Genomic DNA, 21,960 nt, shown 5'->3' with positions numbered 1-21,960 from the left:
AGTTAATTTTTGGGTCTCCTTAACCGAGCTAGGAGGTTGCATGTCTAGGATTGCCTGTATTTTTTCTGGGATCGCCTCGATACCACGTCGATTAACAATGTACCCAAGGAACTTACTCGAGGTCACCCAAAGGCGCACTTGTTTGGGTTAAGTTTTAAGTTATGTTATCTCAAAACGTTGAAAATGAGGTCTAGGTTGGTGAATAAATCATTTGAAAATGAGTTTTAACTACCATATCATCAACATAACACACCATTTTATTTCCAATTAAGTCAGAAAACACATGATTTACAAGTTGTTGGAAGGTTGCTCCAGCATTTTGTAGTCCAAAGGGCATGACATTGTAGCAGTACAAGCCCATTTCAGTTACAAAGGCCATTTTTCTTGGTCTGCCAGGTCCATTTGAATCTGGTTATAGCAGGAGTATGCGTCCATAAAACTCAACAGCTCGAATCCAGAGGTCATGTCCACCAGGCGGTCTATCTAGGGCAAGGGGAAGTTGTCTTTGGGGCAAGCTCGGTTTAGGTCTGTGTAAATGACGCACATGAGCCACTTGCCGTTGACCTTTTTTACCAGCACCGGATTTGCTATCCAGCTTGAGTACTTCACAAAGTCCGTTGTCAGTAGCTTCCCCACCTCTTCATCTACTACTTGCCATCTTTCCGGGGTGAGGTTCCCTTTCCTTTACTGGCTTGGTCTACCTGTTGGGTCAACATTTAATTTATGAGTTATAAGTTCAGGGTCTATGCCAAGCATTTTTGTAGCTGACCAGGAGAAAACATCCAAATTATTAAGCAAAAATCTTACTAGCTTGGAGCGCGTAGGGTTTGTCAGGCGAGCTCCTATCTATAGTGTCTTTTTTGGCTTCGTTTTGGAAATCGGAACCAAAATGGTTTCTTTGGTAGGTCGAGCTCGCCCATCTATATTCTCAAGTGGTGGCTCCAAGTCGATGTCGATGGCAATCTTGCCTTTTGCCTTCAAGGCAGCCACGTAGCACTTATGGGATTCCTAAAGGGATGAGAAATCCATCCCATGGATGCCCAAAGATTGCAGATTAAGGGGCGGATTTCAAAAATTTTTCTCTCCCTTCAATTGGGAATCACATTCCCTATTTAGAAAATCATATTTTCAAGGATCATTCTTGAACCTTAAACTGAATCAGATCTGAACCAAAAGGAGCAGGAGAGAATTATACCTGATACGGAGAAGTAGTATCTCCCAACGAAGGTGTTTACGCCCAAGGAAGGAACCAAAGACTGCTCCCACTGAAGATGGCGCAGTGCAGGTGGAGCAGAATCAGTAGTGTTCTTCTCCAAGAACTTTGTCCTTCGCAAGGATCAGCAAAATGGTACGTGAGCACAGCTTCCTTTCAATCCTTTCTCAAAGAACTGATGTCAAGATCCAATCTTGACTTTTCCCACAACTGGAGATCGAACTGGCAAACAGGACAGCAAGAACAGGGAGGCGGCAAGAGAGTACTCGTAGGGAGCAGAATTCTCTCTTCTTGATTTTTTGCACTAGAGGAAATCTGTTGTCTGTCTAAAGGCTGCCGCCCCCTTCTTCTTTTGTAATCTTAAAGGGATCAGCTCCTAATCAGATTAGGAGTTGCTAATTCAAATCATATTTGGGTTAGAAGTCCCTTTACGTGATAAGGGATAATCCTTATCTCATCTGCAGATCAGATCAGCCATCTCCTAATCTGATTAGGAGGTTTCCAAATCTAAATCTCATTTAGATCTTGGACTCTCTAAGTGGATAGGGTCTAAGCCCAATCCTATTAGCTGATCCACTTCAGAATTCGCCCCTTTATTAACTAAATAAACAGCCCAGTTCGAAATGGGCTTTAGGCCCATTAAGCTTATGTGCTCACTTAACCTTCCTAACTACTGCCCAGTTGGGCTTCCTTGTATGGCGTGGGACCCAAGCATTAATCTACACATCAGCCACATGGGTTCGGCCCAGCCTTTGTTACAAGGCCTGGCCGAATACACTGTTAAATACAGTGCACCCCTGAAACCCATCGAATGGGCTCTATGGGCCCAACACTTACCCTAAGTGGTCCTTGGGCCAAGCCACCTTGTAACACCCAGGGACTGTGGGCAGATGCAAGATTAGCCCATCAGGTATTATCCTCAATGGTCTTACACTTGACCTCTCAGTCCATAATGATCGTACACTGCCCGACAAGAGAGGACCTCTCCCTCGGCTGCAAGGAACAGTGTTGCACTCTCCACTTTTATGGATCCCGGGAATTAAAACCTTTTGCAAACATTTTAGAAACCATAATATATATACTTTTACATCTCATATAAAATATACTTTGCAAAAACAAATCTCAACGGTTGAAATTGGCTGCCGGCAGTCTTGGTTTCCATCAGTGAGAGTGCATCCCCGATCATTACCTTTGTCCGACAAAGGGGCTGATCCTGTCACTATGATCACCCACTCAGATGAATTCTCGGACTGTCCCAACATACCCAGGTTTTGACCCCCGCTAAGGATCTCACTGATTGGCATATCAAAGACAGCCCAATCCGACACCTAGTGCAGTATCATAATCGAGTCTAGGGGTCGGGTGTAACTTTCCAGTTTTGCCCATCAATCTCCAAGGTCCAGGGCAATACTGGAAATCTGGTCCAGTTCAAAGATTCAATTAATCCTACACTGTATGTGCCTAGGGTCTCACCTTGGCAGCTGAGACAGGCCACCCCAACCGACTTGGTGGCACCACAGTGTCAGCCTTGTCAGGATAGGTCTCCCCAGACCGATCCACTGGCTGTGAACATTCTAAACTAACACGAGTCTCATTAAGTGTCCAGGTTAAGGGTATTACACAGAAACATACCAAGGGAACATGAATCAAATATGTATCTTTATTCATTTACAATAAACTCATAAAGTACATCATTCTGATTGAAGCTAAGGGCATACAAAACTGTCTAACAATTCCAACTAATCACCTCGCAATACTCCAATGCCTGTGTCAGTAGGGAATTTCACCACCAGATGGTATGTCAAAACAATAGCTCGGAGGGTATGTAGGATCGGTGGACTTAATATGGTGTTGTATGGAGAAGGGGTGGCGACCACTAGGAATTCGTGGTCAAACCGCATCGTGTGGAGAGGCGAACCTGCTTCCTCTAGTACTCTTACTTTGTCTATAAGCCAAACTACCTCTCCGTTGAAGTCTATTAGGGGGACATTGGCGGGCTGTAGGTCGGCTTTGCCAAGCTCCATCCGCTCAAAGTCCTCCAAGAACAAAATATCACCTAAGCTACCAGAATTGACAAGAATTCTTTTCACCTTGAAGTCGTTGATGAGTAGCCTTATTACCAAGGCATCATCATGCGGGTATTGGATTCCATACATGTTGTCCTTGGTAAAGTAGATTACCTCTTCTCTCTTTGGGCGCTTCGATGGGTTGCTGTCTTCTTGCTCCACTTCCTTGATTGAGTTCTTACTTGCTGAGGTGGTGCATCCGGCGATAATCGATCCTCCTGTGATCATATTGATTGTTCCCTGGACAGGTCGCTCTTGTTGCTGGTTTTTGGGAGCTGCATCTTGCTCCCGACTTGCTTGGGGTACCTCTTTGCCTTGATCTTCAAGTCGTCGTTCATCCTTGATGAATTGTTTCAGATAACCCCATTTGATCAGGTCTTCTATCTTGTTTTTAAGGTTCTAGCAATTTTTAGTGTCGTGTCCAACATCTCGATGGAAGTGGTAGTACTTGTTGGGGTTCCTGGTATTTGGGTTGCCCATCATCCTGGGTGGCCACTTTACATGTTCATTAGATTTTATGTGCATTAAAATTTCTTCCCTTTTTGTATTCAGGGTGGTAAAAGTCTTATTATACAGAGGTGGAGTATCTTGTCATTGAATTGAGCTCCGAGGTGGCAACTTGCTTTTCCTCCACGATGAGTTGTTGCGCTTGCTCCTTGGCGACCTGCTTCTTCTAGGAGATTCTTCTCTTCTTCTTCTTGCTACTGCTTGCTTCTTCCTCAGCCTGCTTTCTCTTTTCAATCAGCTCATATTTCAACCCCACAACTTCCTATGCTTTCATGAACTGATTTTCCACGACGATGAACTTTTCTATGGTTGCCGGTGGGTTTAGCTCCATTTCCCAACGTAGTTCGGGATGGCGTACACCATTTTTGGCTGCTATCAATTGTATGATGAGGTCCATATCTAGAATCTACAGGCATTCCATGTTGAATCTCTGTACATATTCCTGTAGTATCTCATTTGGTTTTTGGACTACATTGAGCATGCAGGTCACGGACTTTGAGTGCCTTCTTCTGGTTGCGAACTGGTCCTAGTTTTTGATGGAACCTAGGACCAACCTTGAGTTCCAGAGCCAGGCTTCTTCTTTTAGTGTGGTCAGGAAGGCGATGCACATACTTGCATTGTTAGCCTTATGGAGCAATATTAGGGCTTGAAAACTGCCCAAATGTTCATTTGGATCTGTGGTTCCCTTGTATGTTTCGAGGGGTGGTGCCCTAAAGTTTCTAGATCTTGGCACCTTAAAAATCTCTAGTGCTAGGGGGATGCACGAGTTAGTCGTGGCTGCTTAGGTGGCACACTAGCCTAACTTACTGCTTTGCTGCTTACCTTACTTTCTTCCTTATTGTTTGCTTTGCTTCCTGATTTTTCCCTGGTTGGAGCAGGCTGGCTTTTCTTCCTGACTCGGTGAGCATGCCTCCCATGATTTTTCTTGGTCCCCACAGACGAGCTAGCAGCCTTGATCCCGATGGGTGTCGTAGCTTGGCTTTCCACTGGTAGTTGATTGTTGTTGAGAGCCATGTCCTCAACGCAAGGATGGTTGTTGGTATTCCTTGGTACCTTGTTGGAGACCTGGATATGGCTATGGACCTAGGATGGAGCTGAGTCATTGTGGGTGACCTGATTCAGGCTGGGGTTCTACTATGGTACTTGTTGGGGAGGTACCTGCCCAAGAGGCACCTGCTGATGTTGTTGCTACTGCTGTTGTGGCTGTGGCTCTTGCTACAGAGGTGAATTTGTTTTCCCAGGATTTGAGTTGCTCACTCATTCCCTGCACACACCACACCATCATAGAATTCACGCATGTCAACTACTATAGGAGCCGTTGTGAACTCTACTGTAGGAGGAGGCACATTCACATTCTCCGGTGCAGCGGCTGGGTGCAAGGGGACGTCGATTTGGCAGATGGTAATAGTGGGGATCTGACCTTTGTTATTGTTACTGGTGAGCTGGTTGCTTGAGGATGCCATTTCTTAGCTTTCAAAGACTATAATAGAGGACTTAGCTTTTTTTGCATTTCCCATAGACAACGCTAATTGATGTCGTGCAATTTGGAAGCTTCCCCGTGTCTGATGACTCGAGATCCGACTCGGATGTCTATCAGGCTGGGCCGAGCTGTTCTAGGCCGAGTTGTTTCATTCTGCAAGAGAGACAATTAGAGTGCCCGAGTGTCTTTTACCTGGGGAGGGCACTCCGATGCTTAAGTCAGAAGATGTTTGGGAGTTCTTGAGAGACTGAGAGAGCTTTAGAGAGTTTAGTGCACATACCTTTTCAAGTGGGATTGGGTGCCTTTTATAGGTCCCTGGGCTCAGGGCCTTCAGGGTAACGGAACTGAGCACCCTCTAGAGCTATTTCCATTTTATTTGGCGCATTAATGTGTCAGTTGTGAGATCCTCATGGAGGTTACGGTCTACCAGAGTAAAGTCGAGGCATGCGACACGACGGACTATTCCAACGGTTGAGATGTCGACACTCTTGGCGACATGTTACAGGGGTGGTTAGCGAGTTCTCTCTCGCAAGTTGCCTTAAATCTCTATAGCTCGACTGGTTCCTAGGTTAGCTCGCCGTAATCTTACGGTATCTATTAGTTCAGTCTTGTTGAGGTGGAGGTTGGCCTGGGCGAGGTGCTCTGAGCTAAATTTGTTGACCAGGTTTGCTGACTCGGTCCCGAGGTGTCAACTGGAGGCCACGTGTCACTATTTGACTAGAAGAACCAAATTACCCCTCATCACTTTAACATGCGTGTAGTTTCACTGATCTAAAAAAACATGTGTGTAGTTTCTCCTTGGCTTCTACCTTAGTTTTGATTCATTATTTTTTCTTTGTACTGGATCACCAATGTTCAGTTTTAAAAAGATTTCTCGACATGTGGATCTTAAAGGACATAGATTTCCTAAAGTTTTTGATTATTTGAGGCAGTAAAGGAGCTTAAACTTGTTGGATCCTTAGACCATCTAGATGGGGAATTACTTTGACCAGAGATATTCATCTCATATATCAAACATGATTTATAAGCTTTTTACATTATTGGTGTTGTTTGTCTTGGTTCTTTTCTTTAAAAAGTTAGTTATTGTTACCAGATTATTGAGGCCATAGTTTAGGTTGGGATTTGCAAGTTGATATTCATAATGGTCAAGAAAACCTTGTAGCTGACTTGGCAATTGGCAACCATATGAATTACAAATTTACAATTATGTCCACTAGGTTGGCACATATGAATTCTGAACCCTAGTCTGACCACATTCTTTCACATACACTAGAGAGAGATATACATTTGGCAATTGGATGAAAGAACAAATATTGTCATTAGCCTATGGATCACATGAGAAAGATATTTGCACATGTTTTACTTTTTTATCAATAGCAAGACAATTTTTTTAATTATGAAAAGTGTTTTTAAGTTACATAAGTGGATAGCCTCAGCTAGCCACATCATCAATGCAGTACTTAATGAAACCCATTACAAAAGCACACCCCAAAACAAATTTTCTCATGCTGCTAACCCATCAGCTATATTCTTTGTACTCTAGGAACCCAACTAAAGTTAGTATTCAACTTTCTTAATTTTTTTTTTATTTCCCAACCAAGCCATGAGTTCTGCTCTTGTGAAGTCAGTTGCACTAATCGGTCCTAAAAAAATAGGGTGATTATATCCCATACACTAATCTTGATCACCCCCAACTCCTAAAAGCCCTAGGTGTTGCCTAGATTGCAACCATCAAAGTTCATCTTGTGGAAGGGGAAAGGTGGTCTCCAAACATCAAAGTTCGTATTGACCTTTCAACTCCTTTTCCTTTTTCCTTCTCCTTAGAGAATCTTGAATTGCTTTCCTCTCACAGCACCACAAAACTATCACTCTTATTCATCTCCAAAATATAGCTGATATACATTTTCAAGGGGAGGTTAATGTAGCTCTTGCTTTCAGACCTATATCCCATCTATTAGAATGAACACTATGAATATTGCCGAAACAATCAGGAAGGTGAAGCAAAATGGTGGAGTGGAAAATATGAAGGGCATGGGATATTCTTTTTAATTTATATGGATTATAAATCAGTTTTCTTGAGAAATAATGCCAAAATTTTATCTCATATTATTTTTTCTTAATTTGATATATATAATATTGACTCGAGTCTACTTATGATCAATTAGTTTTCTGTTATATATTCCATTTGAACAAATTTGGTTTGAGGGAAGGACCACAACCATTTTAGTTAGGATTTTGGTTACGACTTAGGCAAACTTGGCCATGCCTATCCACATTTCTTTGAATTTTAGAACCTTCACCTCATCCACAAGAACCACAACCATTCGATATCTCTTACTTGCATATGATTTACACTTAAGCCGCATTTGTTTGAGGTGGAAAATCAAACCAGGGTAAACTTTACACCCCGGTTCGGTTTTACATTCGTTTGGAAAGAGTGTAATTTTAGACCATAAATCAGTGTAAAACTTCATTTTGAATTCTCTTTACACTGATAGTCGATGTAAAATATACATTGAAATTATCGATATAAAACTCATCGGCTTCTATCATTGAAGTAAAACTCCTCTCACCCTAACGTCTCTCTCCTCCATTCTCCGTCTACTCCATTTCAACAGCTGTTTTTCTCTCTGGTCAGCGCCACTGCACCGCCATTGAACATCTAGTATGAATCTCTCTCTCTCTCTCTCATTCTCTATTCTCTTTCACTCATCAGCCAAGCACGAGCATTGTCATCTTTACGTTCATGTTTCCACTCTCTTGTTGCCTTCATTGTTTTCCACTCTCTCGTTGCCTTCATTGTCTTCTCGTCCATACGAATGTTTGATAAGCAGGACAAGGATTTCCTTGAGGAGGTAATTAACTCATGATTAACTTTGTACCAAATTAATTTATGAGTCCATGCCTTAAAATGAAAAAGTTAATAGGTCTCTTTGGTAGTATGCAAAAATGGAACAATTTAGTAGATCCCAACCCAACACCAACAACTTTTGAGATTATGCTTCTTACAATAGAATTTCCACCTTAATAGGGTTGGCAAATGGGTGGATTGGGTAAGGGTTGTATACCAACCCACTGATATTGACCCACTAACCCACCAAGACCCATCATCAATCCTTGCTAAAGGGTCATAACCCACCCTAACCCTGACCCACCCATATAGACCCACTTAACCCATTCATATTGACCCTTAACCCACCCTCATCCATACTGACCCACCTACCTCACCTATAAATACAAAAATGGGTCGGGATGTCCCATATACTTGGAATAATAATTTTTAAGAGGAACATCTCTCCCTCTCACAAGGTTGTCACATTGCAAAAACGGGTCGGGTCAACCCGTATAGCCGAAAATAACAAATTTTGGAGAGGAACATCTCTCAAGACTACCACATGGTAGAAATGGGTCGGGGCAACCCATATACCCAAAAATAACATTTTTTAGAGAATAATCTCTCTCAAGGATGCCACGTGAAAGAACCAGGCCGAATTGACCTATATACTCGAAAAAAACATTTTTGAGAAAATCATCTCACTTAAGACTGCCATGTGACAGAAATAGGGTGGGCTGACCTATATATCCGAAAAAGCATTTTTGAGAGAATCATCTCTCTCAAGACTACCATGTAAGAAGTTGGACAGTTTTCAAGGGCTTGAACCTGAACTTTAGCCCATGAAAAACCATGTCTAGAGTCACCTTCCACCTAATTACTGATTGCTTGTTGAAGCAAATGGTCCAACTCTTCAACTCTAGAAATAGGGTTCTTGTATCAAGAGCTAAAGAGGAAAATTCCAACTCATGGGTCATTGCTAGACTATTACAAAGAAATAAAAGAAAGATGTAGGGTCAATAGTGTAAACAAAAAAAAAAGAAAAAAGAAAAATATCTGAAGTGTAGAGAAACGAAAATAACAAGTTAAGAATGGCCAAAACAGCTTGAATGGAGACATAGAAGCCAATCTAATTTGTCCAAAGACTAGTGATCAAGTAAGACAACAATGGTGGTTAGGCAAGATCTGAATATGATAACCTTCATCACAAAATAAGGGATTAAGAGAGTTACTTTAATTTAGCATCTTCTTTAGTAATTTGGACATTTATTTTCTTAAATAATGAATTGACATTTATTATATTTTGTTTCAGCAAGAAACATTGAAGTGTCTTCTCCCTATGCTACTCCCTCTTGCTAATTTACAACATAAGCGTAGACAAGATATTTATGAGGAACTAGATATTATTTCTCCGTTAACAGGTGCATCGATAGCAAACAATGAAGCATGTAATAAATTAGAGTCTCCACTAAACAATTTAGTACATGCAAGACATCAGAGGATATATAAAAGTTTGTGCTTGTGTTGCTAATATTACTTTAGACAGGAGTAAGAATTTGTCTCACAAAAATATAAAAAAAAGACATTATTAAATAGTGGGGGCCTATGCGATGCAAGGAGTTTATTAAGCAAAAGCTTAACAATAAAAACACATAAGGATTGACAATTGTTTTTATTTTAACTTTTTAAATAATTAATAATTACTTATATTTTATATACTACTTTAATATTTTTTGGAGTACAAAATAAAAATAATTAATTTCAGTTAGGGTTGTTCATAAAACCAATGAAGTCAACGAAACCGACCAACCCAAACCAATTCTACTTGAGTTGGTCGATTTTCTAATTTTTCCAATTGGCTTCAATTTAGCAACTTTTCAACCCAACCAAGTCAGGGTCAATTTCAATTTGGCCATTTGTAAACCGACCAAAATCGAATCAAGTCGACCATCTATCTATATATATATATAGTATTATATAATATAATATATTTTAAATATAATTTTTCTAAGACAAAAAAGTGGGAGAATTCCCTTATTTCTTAGACTAAATTAAATATTTTATATTGCGACTTTAAGTTTTATTAATTTATTTTTTATCATACCATTGTAATTTTTCAATTTAAATTGAATTATGGAGATTAAATCTTTTAAACCAATACAACATGAGTTGGTCAGCTTTCACTAATGCTTGGTTTGGTTGGCCAAACAACATGCAACTAGATTGAACCGACCCATTAACACTCCTATGTTAAGCTAAATTAATAGTCTAATCTCTAATAAATGACAATAGTTTAATTTACAATAATTATTGAAAATTTAAAGCAAAAGTACACAATTAATAAAAATAAAATAAATAACTAATAAAAATAGAATAAATACTTAAAATATATTAAACTAGTCAATAAATAGTGTAATCTCAAATAATAGTTTAATCTCTAATAAATATTAAATAATAAATTATAACAAAAATACTTCAATCTCCAATAATCATTGAAAATTTTCTATTGAATAACAAAACAAAAATAGATTTATACATAATTATTGATGATATATTTTTCACTAAAATACACTAAATGATTACTAAAACTAAGATACATATTAATTTTAGTATATATAAATATATAATAAATATTGATAAAAATTTTAAAATTATTATTAATAAATATTAATTTTTCTGAAATTTATTTTTTAGAATTATTAATTGATATAAGTGAAATAATGTTTTTATTATTAGTACATTAATGATTGTAATTATTATTTTGTCTCTTATATCTATTAAAAATATTTCTTTTATAAAGTTATTACATGTTTTTGTTATTTGGAACCTTCAATACTTCTAAATCTTTTCATCTACTTTTAATTATTTCAATAATATTTAATTTTTTTAAAATTTTTTTTATGTTATATTATTATTATTAAATATATTATAATTATTTTTTTTGTTTTTGACAAATTTTTTAAAGTTATTACATAAATATATTATTTAATCCATTTTTTAAAATAATATTTAAAATAAAATTTAGTTATTAATTTCTTTACATTTAATTAGTTATTTACAATACTATATAGTAATTTAAAATTTTAAAATATTTATTATTTATTGAATTTAATAATCCATAAAAATATAATTTATATCATTATTACATAATTTTGATATTATTTTTTTAAAATATGAAAATATTAATAATTAGAATATTATGAAATCTATTATAATTATTTTTATACTTTTAAGAATGTTTTTAACTATTTAAAATTTAGTTATGTTATGTATTTCCTTATTCAAAATATTTAGTTATCTAACTATTTAAATAATATGTAAAATATTTAAATTTTTTGTTATTTAAATTTAATTTATGTTAAAGTTGTCACATAATATTGAACATTTTTTTATAATTATTTAGCTTTTTAATATTTTTTTATTTAAAGTATTTAGTTATTTAAATATTTAAATATTTAAATTTAATTTTTTATTATTTTAATCCTTTAATTATTTTTATTAAATTTTTAAATACTATTTAGTTATTAAATTGAATAATCTGTAAAATCATAATTTATAATGTTATTACATAATTTTTATGAATTTAATAAAAATATAAAATTATTCATAATATGAATATTATTAAATATATTATAATTAATTTTTATATTTTTAATAAATATTTTAAAGTTATTACATAATTTCATTATAATATTTAAATAATTCTCTAAATTTTTAATTGAAAGTTTCTTTAGATAGTTATAGATGAAAAATGGGGATTGGATAAATAGGAAATTGAGATAATTTAGAAGAGAAAGTCTCTACTAAATTAGAGGTAACTTAGGAGATAAATAGGAATTAGAGATTATTTAGGAGAAAGTGGGGGATAATAGTGCAACTTGGCTAGACATTAAAAATGCAAATCTTTCTTTCTTGCTTGCCTTGAGAACTCTCTTGCCATGTGACCTATTGAGAAGCCTTGGAAGGGTGAGAGGAATCAAGGGAGAGACTCAATGAGAGATTGGGGATGGGGTAAGGGAGAAAGGAGAGAGTGAGAAGGGGGAATGGGAGAAGAGGAGGGCTGCTGACGTGGACCATGTCTATGTGTGTGTGTGTGCGTGTGTAATTATCATCTGAAATTGTAACATCTAAACAAGTGATAATAAGCATTTTTTACAAGTATTAATTTTTAGAATAAAATTGGAAAAAATCTGTAATGTCAAAAAATTATGATGCCAAAAAGACATGATAACGGGAAGGCTTTGACCAATCAAAACCCCCAAATGACTTTTGATTAAAACCCACCTAGTTGGACACCACTGTTATTATACGGGTTGATTGGTTATAAGTTTTTTCAACATCATGTCTTTTGGGCATCAAAGTCAAATCCTACAGATGCTGCCACTTCTAAATTTTTGGTAATCTTTGTGCTTTTATCTTTTTTAAGTTTTATTAATTATTTGATATACATCAAGGGTTATTACATTTTACCCCAGAGGACACAAAAATAATTCAATTTAAATTTTGTATTACCATCAATAAAAACAATTCTTCTTTATCACACTTTGTGGGATTCAAACTTAATCATCTAATTTTTGTTGATGACATACTCATCATGGGGAGTAGTACAAATTGTGAAGCTATTGAGGTAAAGGATATTCTTTCTTGATTTTGTACCTGATTTTCATGAATCGCCCCTTTGGTTTAGCAAAAACATGCATAAAAAAAAACTCAAAGGTTGCTAATTATGAATTTGTGAGTAAAATCTTTGGATGACAAAGAGAAGTATCTCAGTTGTTAACTATTGGAAAGTAAGAAAGGGAAGGAGGAATATAAGCAGATTATAAAAGAAATTAAATCTTGTTTGCAACATTTGAAATGTGATTATTTTTCTCCTTCTCATGTCAAGAAGAGAATTCTGCTCAAGAGCATTGTAGCGTATTGATCGCATTATACTACATGGCCTTTAAATTGTTCCCTCAGATCTATTGCAATGAAATTGCACTATGGGAGCATGAATTTGGTGGGGAGATAAGAGATAAAAAGGGTGATTCATCTAAAGAATTGGAAGGTGATGTTGAAGTCGAAGGAAGATTGAGTGAAAGTGAAAAAGCAAGAAAGAAAATTAATCAATTCCACTATAATAAAGATCTCCATGGAAAATCTGACTTATTAATTTTAATTATTTCATACCTGTAGAAGCTTGGTTTATCACGTCCAAAACCGAGTTTTTCCATGAAAAGTTATTCCAAATATCATGATCCAAGTAACCAAGTTGCTAAATCTATTTCTTTAATAGAAGTCACACTATTCCTTTTGTCTACTGCAACTGTTGCCTTGAATCTAGATCTATTGCGTACCATAATGAATATTAAGGTTTCTCAAAGAGATACCTGATCTCTCTATGCTCTTGGATTGGAATCTTTCATCTACTCTCTCTAATTTGTGGCCAGTTAGGATTGGAAAGACTTTCTAGTTTGGAAATTATCACATTGATGCTTCCATATATACAAAGTAAAATTACAATTTAATCTTACACTACATGAGTTTAATTTGACCGGGAAAACCTCCTGAAACTCAATTTCTTGCTTTGAAACTCTTTCAAGGTAGTTTCTATAGCATGCCATCACCCAGGTATATCAAGGATTCCCAATTCAATTAAGATACTATACATGTTCTAAAAACTTTCCTATGAGTTGCAATGCTGCAAGAACTCTTTCCATATTCATTCCAAACTCTTCTAGTACCAGATGAATGTTAGAGTTCTATTTTAACTAGGATTCTTTCCATAATCATCTCAATGCTACCCATGGACTTATATAGGAGTCTTATCCTTAGAGTGACAAATCATAACCCAACAACCCTGGAACACTCCTTAGTTCCAAAGACTAAAAGAACTTTACATATGAGATATTAATGAAATTGGCAATGATACAAAATCATTTCATGAATTAATCTCATACTAGATCTTATTAGTGTGTATCCTAGTACAAATGCACATGATGGTAGTATGGAGTCTCACCCCAATGGCTTGAGATCACACTACACCATCTTATAAAAACCATCCATGCAGTAACTTTGTAAGTGAGTTTTCTAGACTCACCCTTAATTAGGATATTTCAAGTCTAGCTATAAGGAACTGGGTCATCTAGATCTCCCTTGATAAGTAGTCTCACTTAGAATTTGAGTGCCATACAGTGTTACATGTGGACCTACCTATTAGTTATAAACAAATACAACCATAGATGCAATACATCATAAAGAAATGTCGATCTCATTTTATTAGCAAAGAGAATGAAATACAATATATATTCAAGATGTGTTTTTAAAGAATAAGGTGATGATGTTGAGGTTAGCATGGCTCTCTCTCATTCTACAATCTGGACCATGGAGATTTCAAGATTGATGTCACCAATATGGAGTAGTATCCTGAAGTACTGCAGGGTTGATACTTGGAAGGAGGCCTTGTGGCCGATTGGTAATGGATGGATTGTGGATTCACTTAGGCTATATATATTTGGTTTGCAGGAAAAGGTAGGGAAAGGTAGAAAAACCTATACAAGATTTATAAAGATTTCCCTACATTTTCCTTCCTTTCTCTACCTTTTCCTTCAAACCAAACACAGCCTTAGTGACCCATGAGTTAATTCCTGATTTTACAACAATCGGTCAAGGACCAACAATATATGGAGGGAACATGAGGTGTGACATGCATTTGGTACAATTAGAAGTGATACCATTCTCTCCCATCAGACTCCCAGAAGATCCTTTAAACATGGAGGACACATTGGTTTGGCAACAGTAATCTAGAGGAGAGTTAATGATGGCTTCTGGTTACAAGTTGTTGAAGAGTCAAGAATCCCAATCCTCATTTGTTTAGTTGGCCTTTGGTGGCATATCATGGGATCAAGCACTTACCCCTTGGAGTCCATCCATTTTTCTGTCATTGCATCTTAAAAATCCTACCTATATATGATATCAGATCTAGTTGACAAAGAGGTTAACATGTGTCCATGGTGTGGAGTTGAAGCTGAAATAGTTGAATATATATTTTTTATTGTACTTGTGACAAGTGTAATTTGATTTGGGTTAAGGTTGAGTATTCACATCAATGGAAGTGGGAGCTGGATGGTATTGGGCTAGTTAGCTAATTGCGCATTTCATGATGACATTTGTGATGATACTCATGTGTCTTTTCTCACAGCAGATCCTCACCTTGTATATATAGGGAACATCTCCAAATGATGTCTCGTCATCTCCTGTACTTGTTATTGGGAGATGTTCCCAATACAAGGTGGGGATGTGTTGTTGGGGCATTGTGGGGCAGAGATATGAACTCTTATAAATGTGCAATTTTAACACATTTTGAAGGCGCGCTATATGTCTGTAGCAGGTGGATGTTTGCTCAATGCTGAGCAATGGCCATTCTCACATTAATGAAATGGAGTCCTTTGTTCACCACAAGGCTTCAAAGGCCACCCAACAACCTTCTGGTACACTTGGTCAATGAGAAGGAGCTAGCTTTCTTTTGTCTTGACCCCCTCTATGAGCTTTAAAAGTAAACTCTGATGCGACTACAATAAGTTTGAGATTTACTATTTGCTTAGTGATCCTTGATCAAAATAGCTAGAGGTTTCTATTATGGTAGAGCAATGAAAATTACTCTACGTACAACATGGAAGTTGTTGCTATTTTGGAACCGCTAAAGTTTGTTTTAGATCTTGGTTTGGAGTTTATTCATTCTCTATTGGAGACAACAAGCTCTCCTTCATGGCATCTACCTTAGTTAACAGCCAACTCTTCATGGTTTACATGAATAGATTGACCACTGCTCACGACAATATGTCCCTACGTTTGCCAATGAGGTTAATTAGCCTTATTTGGCTTCACTGCAAAGAGTCTTGAATGTTGGAAATAATGTTGTTAGGCTCAAAATAGAGTTGTCAATGGGCTGAGTCTACCCGATAGAAATGAATTAATCAAAGCAATTGTTACCGGTTCTAGTTCTATGGTCTTGTCCTGATTAAAAATTGTGTCAAGACAGTTCTAGCTTGCTATCCTGAACTGATTCAGACCTAGACTAATTATACAGTTAATCATATATACAAAGATCTCCTATATTTTTTTCTGCAAATTTTATTATATTTTATGCCTAAAAGTGTAAATTTCATATATAAAAGTATATATGACCATCATCATCCATGCCTTATCCCACCTATATGGGTCGGCTACATAAGTCCTGTTTTATCAATCTATTCTATTTAAAGCCATGTAAAAGTATATAAGATAAGGAATATTAATTACCTCTCTCTCTCTCTATATATATATACCTTGTAGTTTCAAAAACTACTTGCATATACCTTATAAGATGGCCCTACATAACTAAAATAGACCATCTATTAGGAAAACATTTAGGGGCATTTCCCATGGCCATTAAACTTTTTATAATTTCGTTTTTACCCCACCTCTCCTGTCCTTCCTCTCTTCAATCTCCTACCAGAATGAACTAGGGAGGTGACAACTCCCCTGTTCTCTCTCTCTCTCTCTCCTTCTTATCCTCCTCCTTCCTCATTACCAAATTAAAGAGACAAAGATGGCCGCTTCTCTTCTCTCTTTCTCATTTCTTATTCTTGCATCATATTGTGTTTTCCCATGTGAAAGTGTGGTTAGTGAGAAAATAGAAAGAAATGGCCAACAATCAATTTTCACTAATTTTTAAAAGGGGCACACCTAAGCTAATTAATAGAAGATACTTTTTAGTGGTTTTATAAAACCAAGGGAGCAAACCATTTCAAAGGCAAATTTTGTTATCGCCTTCACCATAGGGAAGAAGAAGAAGAAGAAGAAATGGGGGAGAAATAGGAAAGAAGACTGACACCATATTCTTGTTTAGTGGTTTTTGCATCGACGAAGAAAAGAGGAAGGAAGAAGAAAAAGAAGAAGAGAGTATGTCATGTTTAGAAAATTTAATGGATAGTTAAGGACAATTTTGTCCTTTACATTTTTTGTTAGATTTAACCTTTGAAAGGTCAAAAGGGGACATATATATAAGTAGTTTTGAAACTATAGGATACATTTAGATAGTTTCCTAACATACATGGTATATAAGTAATGAACCTAAAAGATAATTATGATAAAACAAACCTAATAAATGACATGAGATAACTGTTTGATTAAAAAGCTTTCCATACATCATTAAAAGCTTCTTTTCCAAATTTGAAGACAATTTGATTTACACTTCTTTGGTTTCTTGAGGAAAGGGGTAATTTTGGAAATAGAAATTTTGATGTTCTGAAAATAATAGTAGTTTACAATTCTAATTTGTACGAGGAAAAACAATGGCACATAGATAAAGGGGATTGTGTATTCAATGTTCAAAATCTCAATGAGGATTCATTCATTCTAAAAATAATGTAATGCATGTCTTGCCTATTTTCCCTCAATGTTCACAAAGTTGTCCCAAGTGTCCTAATTTCAAATACTTTTAAACAGCCCAACTCCATATTTTTCTAATGGAGGGGGATTTGTTAACCGTTATAGTTGTAACAGGAACAAAACAACTAAGCTCTTGCAACATAGGGCCCTTGACAATAGGTAGGTTTAGACAACGGGGTCTCCTAAATAAAGTTAATGATGTGTTCTTATCTTGTCTTCGTTGTGCCGTTGTAGGAATTATGCTATTTTTTTCTAGGTTTGTTTATTTTCTACTTTATTTCAACGAATTTTCACCTTAAAATCCTTATTACAAGCAAGAAGGTGCAACCCATATTCATTTCCTTTCTGCAAAGTCGTCATAGCACATTCTCTTTAAACAATCTCTTTTGTTTGGCTACCTTCATCAACCTAAGAGTTAACCCATTATGGAGTTTAGGAAACAATTATGAAAGCATTGCCAAACTCCCCCAAATCTTTTTAAAACAACTTGGGGGGGTCACCAATGGCGTCAAGATTCCAGAACTCAACACCGTTGTTGTTTCATCGCAAGTTGGATGCTTTCGAGGTAGGGTCCCTTTCATATGGTTTTCTTCTTTCCTGTTTCCTATTTGTGTAAGAGATAAAAATGTAGATGCTTATTCATGTTTAACTTCTTTTATTCTGTAACAATACACGACAATTTAATATTGTATGAGAAATAAATTTTATGCTTTTTTACCACACACTTAGAATTAATCATCTACTAAGCCAAAAGAAAATTATTAATGCAGGCAATCAAGGGTATTGGTGTATTTAAAAATAAAAAAGAAAAAGAAAATCCACATGAATGGATAGAAGGCTCTCCATTAATAGTGGAACTTCGAAAAAAGATCTTAACCTTTAGAGATCTTATTGATTTTCCTCCTTGCAATGAATGTGATCCTATCAATGAGGTATTCTTATCATTTCTTTTTCTTAATTAGAAATTTGACAAGAAACTACACATTGAAGTTTTATAGAGTTTATTTACAATTCTTAGTTACTTACTTTGTATCTTCTTATAGTTGTTAATGAGAACTGTGAAGGACCTCCACAAGCTTTACCCCAAAGTCGTGCCCTATACTCTAATGAGAGAAACTAATGAAATGCCTACAAATCAGGTTTGTTGTTTGTTACATAAAAAGTGATATGGGATAGTTTGGAAAATGCATTCTTAACTAAAATCAACTTAGAAACTAATACAATAAATATTGTTTGTATAGGTTTTGCTGTTCTTTTATAAAGCTCTTAAATCTGTTGGTGATTCATGGGCCAAGAACCACGAGTGGTTGACCAAATCCATATGCGAGAAAGATGATGACATGAACATAAATTCAGAGAAATTAGGTACATTAATACTTTTCTCTTGGGGACACTACCCAAAAATCTTAGTCATCCTACATGAAAACAATATTAATTGTTTATCGGTTTATCATTGTGTTGAAGGTGAAAGAGTGCTGGAGAAGCTTGATAATATGATTAAGGCAGCAAAAGAAATATATGATGTCATGGATGAAGATGGGGAGAATGATGATAAGATTGCTTTCGGAGATATCTTAAATGATTCCTATACAGATAATAAAGATCCTTGTCTTTCTCCGGGCACCCCAACTTCAGTCCTTTCAGCGGTGACACAAAGTTTTGGAACAATAAGGGAATTCTCTAGCTTTTCTTATTCACTGCCATTTCTTTGGTCTCTTAGGCTTCAGTCTATGAGGAAATTGAAGCCCACTTATGTTCCAACACTAGGAGCTAAGGAAGAACTCAAAGATAAGAGAGACACAAACAATATATTAGAGGGCCAGATGCCCAATCCGAGTTATACAATAAACAATAGGCTTGGAAGTAACAAGAGCGATGGACTTCCCAAAACGAGTGCTTGTCTTGAGTCTATGGCTCAAATATGCCAAAAATTTGATGAACCAGAGCTGAAGTTCCAGGGAACAAAGACAAATTCGAAAGCATTACCAATACCAAGAGCCAAGAAGGAAAATGAACATAATAGAGACATAAATGAAACACCAAAGGTCCCACCCCATTCAAGTAAAACAAGCAATAAGTTTGAAAGTAATGAAATAAGTGATGTGCTTCAAGAAATGAGTGTTTCTCCTGTACTTGTACCACCACTCCAGCCCACTTTGCAACCAAAGGTATTGGCACAACCATCACCACTACCCCCACCTCTTCTAAATGTATCACCACTGCCCCCAACATTAACACCAATAACCACAACCCTAGTCCAATATCCACCATCTATAACCCCCTCAAATATAAAAGCAACCCCATCCCCACCACCAATCCCTCCATTAAAAGAAGCAATTCCATTGCCACAGTCACCACCCATGCCTCTAATAAAGGGAGCAGCTCCCCCCCCACCTCCTCCACTTGGTGTGAATAAAGCTCAATGCCACAAGAAAACAAATACCAAGTTAAAAAGGTCAATGCACATGGGGAACTTGTATCGGCTACTCAAAGGAAAGGTGGAAGGATCTACTTTGGGTGGTAAGTCATCTCAATGGAAAAAGAATCATGTTGGGGGTTCAGGTGGTAAACAGGGAATGGCTGATGCATTAGCAGAGATAACAAGGAGGTCTGAAATCCAAACCACTTAATTATTATAATCTACAATGAATGAAGAGATATTAGAGACTTAATTAAATAAATATCTAAGCTATTTTTTTTTCTATTTTCATCCCCTTTTCTAATTTATATTATTGATTGGTGTCTCAGATCAGCCTACTTTCTACAAATTGAACAAGATGTTCAGGAATATGCAACAACAATCATTGAAATGAAATCTGCTATCAGTTCATTCCAAACAAAGGATATGGATGAGCTACTTAAATTCCACCAATATGTAGAGTTTCATCTAGAAGACTTAATTGATGAAAGTCAGGTCACTTTATCACTAGATTGTTGTTTTAATGAATTTCACCATCATCAATTTGATGTTCTTTTGCCTCACAGTGTTTAATTCTTTAAAATGTAGGTACTAGCGAGGTTTGAAGATTTCCCCATAAAGAAATTGGAGATACTAAGGACAGCAGCAACATTGTATTCAAGGCTAAATGCAATTGCTACTAATCTTGAAAATTGGAAGGTAGTGGCTCCTCTGGGTCAGCATCTTGACAAGGTTGAATGCTACTTCAATAAGGTAAATTTTCATCGATCAATGTTTAGTGGAAACCACTCATATATAAAATTATATTCACTAGTACAAGTTGTCATCAATAATTAATGAAGATGCATAAATACAGATTAAGGGAGAAGTGGATGCATTAGAAAGATATAAAGATGAAGAATCTAAGCGATTTCGGGATCACAATATCCACTTTAACTTCCATATTCTAGTGCGAATCAAGGAATTGATGGTGGATGTTTCTTCTAGTTGCATGGAATTGGCTCTTAAGGTAGGTTAATTGAACAAATATTTCCTAAAGCAACCGATTAAGTTTATTAAGAACAACTCTTTACTCCTTTCTGAGCATTTTATTTATTATTTCAGGAGAGAAGAGAAGCAACTGCAATAACCAATAAAGAGATTATATCAAAGAATAACAACCGATCTAAAGCATCAGTTAAGATTCTTTGGAGGACTTTTCAACTGGCATATCGAGTCTATACCTTCGCAGGTGGACAAGATGATCGTGCTGACAAGTTGAGCAAAGAATTAGCTCATGAAATAGAGACTGATCCAAAAAACTAGTAGTATAAACCTTTCAAGCATTTCATTATCAAATGAGAATGGATTATATTTAAGCAATATACATTTTCTAGATTAGAACCCCTTGATTACAATGATGCAAGTATTGGTATGTGGATTTCATGTATGGGAATCAAATTTTGTTTAGTGGTTCCATGCAAAAATAGTTAGAGAAAGGTAAATACCCAAGTAAGGACTAATATGTGACCACAAATATGTGTTTTTTAATAAGAAAAAGGATTAGGGTTTCATTAAGGGTAAATTGTTGAAATCTCTCCTAAAGTTTATTCATTGCAATCGCCTCCCCTAAACTTTCTGATACAGTTGCAGGTAAACCCTTTTGTTAGAATTCTCTAGCAAGAATCATAGAAATGTCCAAAATACAAACTTTATGAACAAAAAAAAAAAAGTTTAAAGCTGCAGCTTTACCTTTGAGTGATTTATATGAAAGGCAAATTTGAAAAATAAATCAATTTTAGAAATGAGATTAGAAGGGTTTGGGGTAATGATTCATATGAAGAGAAAATTTGGATAACAAACATTTTTATTGAAAGTAATTGCATGGGTATTTTGGACATTTTCATGCCTCTTTTTAGAAGATTCTACTAGAAGGGGTAATCTACTTGCAACTATATCAGAAAGTTCAAGGGAGGTGATTGCAATTACCAAACTTTAGGAAAGATTTCAGCAATTTACCCATTTCATTCATAATAATCACCCACAAGG

General features: G+C 36.1%; 1 protein-coding gene across 1 annotated transcript; it reads left to right on the top strand.

Annotated features, from left to right (window-relative positions):
- Positions 1 to 17,823: 17,823 nt before the first annotated feature.
- On the top strand, positions 17,824 to 21,482 carry LOC104601492 (uncharacterized). The gene is made up of 9 exons (XM_088897311.1): positions 17,824 to 18,078; positions 18,284 to 18,445; positions 18,557 to 18,652; positions 18,755 to 18,878; positions 18,978 to 20,121; positions 20,262 to 20,427; positions 20,521 to 20,685; positions 20,789 to 20,941; positions 21,037 to 21,482. Exons 1-9 carry the CDS (start codon positions 18,016 to 18,018, stop codon positions 21,235 to 21,237), a joined length of 2,274 nt encoding a protein of 757 aa, XP_088753437.1. The 5' UTR covers positions 17,824 to 18,015; the 3' UTR covers positions 21,238 to 21,482.
- Positions 21,483 to 21,960: the final 478 nt, after the last annotated feature.

The sequence above is a fragment of the Nelumbo nucifera genome, chromosome 2, assembly GCF_055504915.1.
Source record: "Nelumbo nucifera cultivar China Antique chromosome 2, China Antique-T2T, whole genome shotgun sequence".
Taxonomy (NCBI): domain Eukaryota; kingdom Viridiplantae; phylum Streptophyta; class Magnoliopsida; order Proteales; family Nelumbonaceae; genus Nelumbo; species Nelumbo nucifera.
This window is presented reverse-complemented; position numbering and strand designations above follow the sequence as displayed.

Excerpts from the sequence above, each read along its gene's own strand:
- LOC104601492 (XM_088897311.1), top strand. The coding sequence starts at position 18,016 with ATGGCGTCAAGATTCCAGAACTCAACACCGTTGTTGTTTCATCGCAAG. Across the intron at positions 20,122-20,261 it reads TTAGCAGAGATAACAAGGAG|ATCAGCCTACTTTCTACAAA; the intron begins GTCTGAAATCCA and ends TTGGTGTCTCAG. Across the intron at positions 20,428-20,520 it reads ACTTAATTGATGAAAGTCAG|GTACTAGCGAGGTTTGAAGA; the intron begins GTCACTTTATCA and ends TTTAAAATGTAG.